The 9,866-nt window shown below is 28.2% G+C and overlaps 1 protein-coding gene across 2 annotated transcripts in view; it reads right to left on the bottom strand.

Moving 5' to 3' along the window:
• The window catches only part of LOC106684646 (uncharacterized), a gene marked incomplete at its 5' end in the record, with an annotated part of 28,460 nt that overhangs the window by 3,416 nt on the left and 15,178 nt on the right, over positions 1-9,866 (bottom strand). Inside the window, 4 exon segments of one of the 2 annotated variants that reach the window (XM_067050575.1) lie at positions 447-649; positions 3,275-3,432; positions 7,921-8,009; positions 9,490-9,560. In XM_067050575.1, the coding sequence (XP_066906676.1) occupies positions 447-649; positions 3,275-3,432; positions 7,921-8,009; positions 9,490-9,560 (521 nt within the window). 2 annotated transcript variants of the gene reach the window in all.

Below are 9,866 nucleotides of genomic sequence, written 5' to 3'. Positions count from 1 at the left end.
ATAAGTTAATTAAATATATCATATTATTATTACATTTATCATTTTTATCCAGAATTATGAAAACAGTTTTACAATTACTCTTAAAATAACATTCATACTGAATGATCAAAATCTGCCAGGAACTTGAAACTTCCTAATTTTGATCTTGTCGTACAACATTTGGATTGGTAAAATTTTAAGGAAAACATTGCCAACTAAAAATCTTGAAAATGTAAAATATAAATAAAATTTATTTCTAGAGTGATATTTTTTAAAAATATTAACATGTTTACAAATTGATTAGAATGTTTTTATTAGTAAATTAAGAAGGTTCTATACCACTGGAAGTCAAAATTTGAAAAGAACTGTATGATTATCTAATCGTATCTTAAGATAATTTGAACTAAGGAAAATTGAATGGAAATAGAAATAAATATGTTTTTGAAGATATTAAATTAATCACTTACCTCATCTCTAAAACAGCCAACTTTTTTTTAGATGAAGAGTCGAATTTAGTTTGCCTACAGATCAGCATTGAATTACTCGGCATTTCAAATAAGTTATAATGAATTTCAATTTCGTTAAATATAACACGATTCGGATTGCTAATGAAAAGTGAGAAATGGCCAGCCGGTTTCATAATGATTTTTTTTTTCAAAATTATCTCCATCTAATTTCGAGAAAGTTATATTATTAAAAAGAAATAAATAAGAAATATAACATGATTTTTTAAAAAAATTAAATATAGCAACAAATACTGGATAAAAATATACATCACTTCATACAGATGGTGACATTGAATTAAGATACTCATCAACTTCGAAAAGGCTGTAATCAACGTCCAGTATGAATATTTAATAACTACCAATCCACTGCTTTGTCATCAGTTTAAAATTATTTATGAACGGAACAACAAATAACCTTTTTCTAATTTTATGTATATATGAATAAAATACTAATCAGATAAAGATAATTATAGAATAGCTTCTTAAAAGACTAATCTTCTTAAATGTTCTAATGTCATTTTCTCAATTTATTAAATTTCAGCATAAAATATCCTTTGTTTAAATTTATACTGTTCAGCACTTTTTCCTGACAGATTATTTTTTTTTTTTTTAAATAAAAATATTATTTTTTTTAGTAAATAGATAAATCGAAAATTCAGATGAGGTAGAAAAAGAGAAGCGCTGTCAAGTTAAAGATGAAGAAAAAATAATGCAATTAGAATTTATCATACCACACATAATAAAATTCAAAAAAAAGGAGATAAATCAGAAAATAATATATGAAATCACCTCCACAATAATATTTAATAATTTATATACATTTTTGAAATTATTATCTTTTATTACAAGGGTGGTTTAAGAAGGCCATTGTTGAGTGAAAATTATCTGATTTAAGATTGGAACCTACATTTTTAATCATAAAAAAGAAATCAGGCCACTAACTTATTTTTTAGTCATAGACACGACCAATATAAAACAACCAATGGAAAAATAATCATTTTCCTTAATTACTTCCTATGTCTAACAACTGAAAATTTAGACATGATTCATGATTGATATTTTAGTTGTAGTCATAAAAGACTAAAATTTAAAATAAAACTTATATTTTGATTTATTAATGCCTCGAATTGATTTCAGTGTTTTATTTATCAATAACTTATTTAATTTGTCTGTTCATGCATGACTTTAAAGTTGCTAATTATACATTGTTAATTGCTTCAAAAGGAACTTTACAATGTATATATTTAAATTTTTATATTTATTAGGCACCTTAATATAAGAAATTATTATATTTTACTCAAGTCAAAGGTTTAATTATGAAAGAAAAATAATAAATCGATTTCTTCATGGGTTTGCTTTAACTAAATTAAAATATTGGATTATTTTTCTTTAAATCAGTTTTTACAAATATTTTATTTGATTGAAATTTTATTTTAAAATCAATGGTAATAATTTTTTAATCAGATAAAATTTTAATCACGTCAATAAATTTTTATTCATTAAAAAAATTCCCTACTGAATATTTAATGGTTGTCTTAGTCGGATGAATTTTCAACCTCTATTTGAATCCTTTATTACCTCACACTAGTAAATATAATAATGGACTTTTCATTACTCAGACCTACTCCATGTTATATATACCAAAAAAATCACGGTCAAAATGTGATATGTAAAAAATATGAATATAGATTAGATTTATAATACAACTAGGTGGAGAGAACAGACCAGTATAAAAATGAATAACTTAAAATATGTCACCAAATGAAGCAGGTTAATCATATGAAACATGCAACATGTAAGGAAAAGTAGACATAGATAACACAGAAAAAGCAAGAAACAGAGGGATAATTCTATAGAAAACAAAATAGATAATAAAAGATTTACAGAGATGGGCAATCCACTCACTAACTGATTCAAAGAGTTCCCTTCGCATGATGAGTGATTAGAAACTCAAGAAAAACAAGTAATAGGTAAGTATATGTTAAGCTCTTTCGAAACGACGTCCATATTTTTTTTTTCATATATTTCAAATCGTTTTTAGGCATTCTTTGTTAATTTTAATTTTTATAAATGAATGTAATTATTTTAATTTTCTGACATGTAATTTAATGGTTAATTACTAAACTCTTCAACAGCAATGAAAATTGGAGTGTAGTTTTGCAAAATTAAAAATTACTTGGAAGCCAGATTGTCATATTTCCTTATCTAGTTATTTCGAAAAGCCCTCGCTTGAGTAAAGAAATCTCCACATTTATGGATTTAAGAAAACAAAAATATCTAAAAATATACAACGTAACTAGTTTTTTTTTTTTAAAGCTGTTAAAATCAGATATTATCTCTCATCTGCATTAATTTGATTTTACATTTTAAAGGTATTTTTCTGAAATCTCTAATCTTTAGTCGATAAATGTCTTGATTCTCAAAATAAACTTTCAAAAGATCACTTAAAGGCATATTGTAGTCAAATCATTTGAATTAGACTGGTGCCCAAATGTCCCTTAAGTCCAAATATAAACTTCACTCCATCAAAAAAAAAAGAAAAGTCAAATCAAGCACAAAGTGGGATTCAATTCTGACAAAAGTGTCCGATGGATCATAAAAAGAGCTAGTTCTTTTCGATGAATGATTACTAATTAAATTCTTAAAAAGAGATGTTTTGCCCATTTCTAAACAATTATACTAACATTTTAAAATTCAAAGTTAAGTCTTTTTTTGTAAAGTATTTTTTCAACCATTCAAGAAAATAGTTGAACTGAAACAAACGAACATATTAAAATATCATAACATACCTTCAAGTAAACTGTATTCGAAAAGGTATAAAAAATACCTTTAGTTTTATACTTATGTGATTCTGTAGGCAGAATATTACTAACAATCCTAATGGAAAAATTATCAATCATGGCAGTTGGACTGATTAATTTATTGAATAAATTATCTTCTATACGTCCTAAAAAAATGAGACATGCAGGTATGTATAGTAAATAAATTTTGAATTATATATGAATGTAATAACATGTAACTTATAGTATAAGCAGAAAATACAATTTATTGAAGTTTTTCAGTCCATGCACCGCCACGTTTATTGTAGCGTATTTTTTTACCCTAGGGCAGTGATTCTCAACTATTGTATCAATCACAACACTGCCTTATACCATGAAATTCTAGATATGTGCTGCCACTAAGAGGCAGTGGGCTCTCCCGAATTGAAAACAATTTATTTGAACTGACGAGGTAGTTAAATTGTACCATTGTGCAGAGGTTTCCCTATAAAATTCTTCTAATTTATCTTATTGGTAGTGTGCCAACATTTTTTTTAATTATTAAAAGTGTACCTTGACGAGAAAAAAGGCTGAAAATCACTGTTCTAGGTCGTTTATTTGGTTCAACGTTTTTATGGACTTCAACTAAGACAGGAAAGACGAGTAATCATACATACAGGTTATCAAACCGTTCTGGTTAGAGTTAAAAATTCAAAATTTGAGTCCTTCAGCAAGAAATCCTTCTCCCCACACAATTATTATTGAAAACGGGTCAAGTACGAATTGGCCACATCTAAACATATTCATTCAATTCCTTATTTCATTTTATTCGGGTGCTTTTCTGGATATAGCGTAAGCTTTTGATCGGGTTTGGCACGTCATATTGTTTTTCATCTTCAACAACCTATTATCCCAAACCTTATTTCTTATCCTTCGGTACTATCTCTCCCTACGAGTTCAGTTCACAGTGGGTTTGAGTACTCAAAATGCTACTTTGCACAGGTCAGGACCCAAAACACTGCCTTGGTTTTGGATCCTGTCCTATATACCCCTCATAAAGTCTAGGAATAAAATAAAATATATCTATTGGCGATTTGACAATAGCCAGATCCTCCTCACATGTTCAGAGTAATTGCGGTTCCAGCGCTCTTACTCAACCTCTACAGGAAAGAGATGTGCAGGGATCGAAAAGAGCCCTGATTTAAGGTTAAATATACCGATTAGAGTTCTACTACTGGGTAGTTTCTCTACATGATGTATCATATCATTATGTCATCATGATTAAATTTACTTGTATTTTTTATATAGTTGTAAATATCAATAAATAAATAAAAAAATAAAATATACCGAATTTAAGTGATTCTCTCATTTATAAGAGGAATCATCAATTTCTGATCTATAAACGGATTTGCAGTTTAGAACCCCAATTAATTCACACTAATTGGTTGTTACAAAAATCTTTATTAATATCGGTAAATTAAAAAACTCAGGTTCTATCCACTTAACAACTAACAAATAAAACACGCCTACGCAAACAGATTCATTTTCGGTAGCATAGGATGATTGTAAAACGAAAAATACGGTATAAAATTTAACCAAAGGGGCCGAGAGATTTGAAGTGCAAGGAGAGCTGGAACATAACCTCCACTCTACTTTCCGGCCTCCTAAAGCTCCAAATCTATCTTGATGATAAGAAATGTCCTTATTAATTAAAAACAATCAAATAAACGTTGCCAACTAAAAATACGGAATTTTTTCAAAGGATGAGGAAAGTCCAAGTGGGAAAACCCGGCTGTACTGGCATGAGATGAAAACTTCTAAAAATGGTCTCAATATTTATAGGGGAGGGTAAGATCTCAAAAGCATTAAAAAATCATAGAAAAGGGGGCCATTTTCTCTATACAAAACATCAAATTCATATGCTGTGTTTTTTAAGCATATTTTTTTTTACAGAGCAACAATTAAAAAACTGCTTAATTTAGGTTATTCTAAGTTAAATCAAATATTCTTAAAAAATAATAGAATTTTTGTTTTTTAAACCATTTGAAGAGTGTTTTTCAAGCGGTTAGTAAGAAGAGTTTTTTTTACAACGGTTGTACCTAGATATATACCTCATATTTTAATAAGATTTTATGCCGGTGTTTTTTCACAAACTATTGTTTACGGTTTTTGATACTTTTCATCCAAACAGTGCGTAATTTCGACCAAAGGTTAAAAAACAAAATCGTTAGATAATTCAATTTCCCGTAAAAACTAGTTCTTATAATCGAAAATCAGTAATCATAAGAGTTCGTCGTCATAATCGGATGACCGATTCTCATATTTACTTGGCAGTCTCTTTTCAAGGGTTGTCATAGTTATTCTGATATGTTTTGTTATTTATTTTTGTAATAAATAAATAATTTAATTTGTCAATCCTTACTTAATAATTCATGAAATTTTTTAATTTTATCTTCGTATTTTTTCACCATGTCACTTTTCCAGATTTTTTTGTTTGATTCTCAGACTTTTCCTCCTTTTCCAAGTCTAAACAACCGTAGAAACTTTCACGAAATAAGGGTTTCATTGTCTGATCCCTTTTTTATCATGTTTTCTCCTAATTGGAAAAAAATGGACAAGTAACTTAGTTGTCGGAGTTTTTGGAAAATGTACATTTTGAGAAAATATTTTTACTGCTAAAATTTATTCTGTGAGGCATTTACATTATTTATAAATTCTAAGAATTATTTATTTATCCTTCTATTTCCTAATTTGTGAATGTGCGAAACAGCCAATAGTTGTGGATGATTAAAAAAATTAAACCATCCCATAATAATTATTAAAACATCAAATAATGATTATTTAAATAAAATAAAAACAGCCCATAGATTAAAATCTCACGATCCTCAAAAAATAAATAAACAATATTAATAATAATTATTAGTAATAATTTGAAAGTAAAAGAAAAAGATAAATGAATAAAAAATAGTTTTATAATGAGTACAGAAATAAATAATATCAGAAAACGAACTACAGTTTTACTTTGACTCTTCACAAATTCAGGTATTCCTATGAGAAAGTTAGGTTTTGTACCGAAGATTTGTCTCCCAGGGTGGTAACTGTCTCACCCACACCCGCATGTAAACAAAAACGTATTTTTCGCATTATGTTTGTGTGTGTACGCTATAATTACTTGTTAATTACTAAATGTATCACTCGTTCAGCGAACGGTTCTGCTAGTGGCTATATCATTAACTCATATTTTCGCATTTTATTTCCCTAATTATCCAATTAGCGGATTTAAAACCCAATTAGTGTGAATTCTATATTGAAAAAAAAAATACAAAATGGAGAAAATCAAAAAGTAAATTTTACTAACTTAAGTGGATCCCTGCCTGTAAGTGGTATATTTAGCCTCACACCTGGGGAATATAGTGGGCTCGAGCATCCTTAGGCCAAGTGTTTAAATATTGATAGTATAAGTATGAACGTTATTAGTGTTATAAACATAATAGTATTATACTATGTTTTATAATAGTTCAACATTTTACTTTTACTAAGAGTCCGTAGTAATGGTACTGGTACTGGTATTTGGTGGGGGGAACAAGTCCGGCAAGTGGCCTAGCGGTCTTTTTTTTTGCAAACCCCTGACGGCTATCTAACCAAGGTGGAGTGCCAAGGTTCATTCTTCGGGATCGCCGAAAAATGAATGTTTAACTGCCCCAGATGGGAATCGAACCCACAACGTTCACAATAGCAGCGCCGAATCAATTTCGGCTTGTGCTAGTTGACTTTTATTTTATGGTGATTCTACGGATTGAAAAGTCGAGGTTCACATTCTTGTTAGAAGAGAACGATTACCTTCAAAATTTTGTCAACATCATCCCACAGAATTGGGGTAAATGGAACGAATTGCTGGACTTCGAGTGAGTAACGCCTGAAAATTAAATGCTATATTTTGTTATTACTTGAAGAGGCTATAACGAATTTGTGTGAAGTTTCGACCTCCTTTGTAAATAAGCTGCAATTTCAATAAGTCTTGCAATAAGTCTCCATTTCATTCTTCAGAGTATTCTTCTTTTTTTGTCTTTTCTGCTGGAATGTAAAACACAATATGCTACTTACTCCAGTCTTTGTAGACACAAAAGACAATTGAAACTCCAAATATTTTTTCATCTCTAGTGTTAATCGTATGAATTCTTATGAATTTACTTCGTCTCATTGAACTCATCGCATTCTATTTTTTTTTCTTTTTACATACATTGAAATCTCTTCTTTTAATCGAATAAACAAAAGTTCCTTTCTGTGTAGATTGTATCCTTTTTTTATTTCAAACGATCAAAGAACTTTGTCATAATTTTTATTTGCCATTCATATGTGAAGTGCATAAGAAGAACTAACAAGTTTTAACGTTACAAAATAAAACAATCATTCCTAAAAAATTATGATAGAAAAATTTATATATTTTTTTAAATGACATGATATATTTACCTATCGTATTTTATCTACTATAAGTTACCACCCAATCTGATCCGAGAATTCCACATTAACTCATTAAGTGCTATATTTAATTTTGAGAAAGTCCTTATTTTGTATTTCTATGTATTGCAATAAATTTACTTACATACAGATATATTATAAAAACCTTAAAAACTACCAATTCACAATTAAAACATAGGAATAATCAAAATAAATACCCCACATAGGTGCCCTAGGGTGTGAAATCATGGTCAGATTACAATCCGCATCATATTCTTCATCATGATGAACGTTTGGATAAAAGCAACTGTAAACAAAAAAAAAAACATAAGTAAGTATATATTAAACAATATGTCATAGTCACAAAATTTTATAAAATAACTATATTCAATTTTTTTTTTCTCCACTATATAATAGAGGTAAAGAAAAATCTGCAGGACTTATTACACTATTATTTAAAAATATTTTCTAGCTATTTTTGGCGTTATTGACACTGCATTTCTCATTACAACGTAAAAAAAAACCTATATTCTGGGATCAAGTCCTCTAAGAACAAAAACAATGTGCATAAAATGGTTTTTTATGGTTTAGCTCTAAAATTTCAAACCATAATGTCCCATTTGTTGCCGATCTAGCCCGAACCAAATATCAAACCTTCCATTATAAACTCCCTAACCATCAAAACCCTCTAGTTTCTAACCTTACTTCTTCTTCAATTCCTGAAAATCCTCCGAGGCGCCTGAAAAGAAGATGACCTCGAGACCTTCTAGAGTAAAAATACAATTAGAGTGCTACCATTAGGTAGTTTCTCAGCATGCCTCCATTATTCCATATTTATATTGCATCAAATTGAAAAAAAAAAAAAAAAACATTTCATCGGAATAATGGGAATTAAGGAAGTGAAGAAATAGCTGATGTTTGAAGGATGTTAGGGAAGAGATATTACAAATAGAATTAGGTAAGAAATTCCAAAATGTGGAGAAACGGACCAGAAAGGAATCAGTTCTATGTGATGTATAAATATTGATTGGATAGGTTCTTATGTTCGAGGAACGTAAGGTAAATTCAGTGATACAGGAAGGTTTATTATTTCTTAGGGATCGGAATCGATGATAAATCTTATAATTTGTAAGACGTTTTAAACTCCCATCAAGTTCATTCGTGAGTCCTACACATCCTTAAAAACCAATCTTCAGATGAAATGTAAAATTTATATTTAGAAAATCTGATATTTTGAACTTAATAGCTAAACCATAAGCATTCATTTTATGCACATTGTTTTTGTTCTTAGGATCCTTGGTCCCAGAATACAGGATATTTTTTCAATTCATTAAATGATAATTCATTTAATAAATGGTAATAAATTTTACAATATCCAAAACAACTGATTGATTTATCGTTTTATTTAGAGAATGCGAGTGAAAAATTGCTCTTTTTAACTGTATAAGCCCCACAAGGCTGATCGAGTTAACAAATGTAAAAATGTTTTTGTTAGTGCAATCAATATATTGAAAAATCATATTCTAACCTTTAAATTGAATATTGTAGATTGAATATTGTTTTCACTAAGCGATTTTTTTTTAACTACTGAATGAAAAACAGTTTTCTCAGAATAATTACTGATGTAAGATTGTGTGATAATCTTTAATTTTCTACTTCAAACTTACTACTTACATTTGGAATTATATATATGTTATACGTTATACATAAAACTAAAATTAAAAAAAAAATTCAGTATAAAAAATAAAGATTATATTAATAGTAAAATAGAATTAAATTAATCTTACCCAATCAAGCATGAAAAACGAGATTTCTTAGCCTTTTTTTCCTTCTTCTTCTTTATATTCTTTCCGTTTTTCTTAAAATTGAAAAAAAAAAAAACTCTGATTATATATTTATAATGTTATGCTCACAGTTAAAAATATTTTAACTGATATACGTGAATCATCACTATCAATAATTATTATTATATAATTTATCATCTAATTAATTGAAAACATATATAACATAAATTATGGAATTTAACGGTTTAATATCACATTTTTTTTAGCCCGATTTTAAAAATGAAAGAGTACGGAAAATGTCTTAATAAAATTCCACATTCTTTTATACATTTATGTATAAAATTAAAATTAATATATAAATAATATAAAGATATATATTT

Source organism: Halyomorpha halys, unplaced genomic scaffold (genome assembly GCF_000696795.3).
Source record: "Halyomorpha halys isolate HHAL.00 unplaced genomic scaffold, Hhal_1.1 Scaffold597.1, whole genome shotgun sequence".
Taxonomy (NCBI): domain Eukaryota; kingdom Metazoa; phylum Arthropoda; class Insecta; order Hemiptera; family Pentatomidae; genus Halyomorpha; species Halyomorpha halys.
Note: the sequence above shows the minus strand (reverse complement) of the source record. Positions and strands in the feature narration are given on the sequence as shown.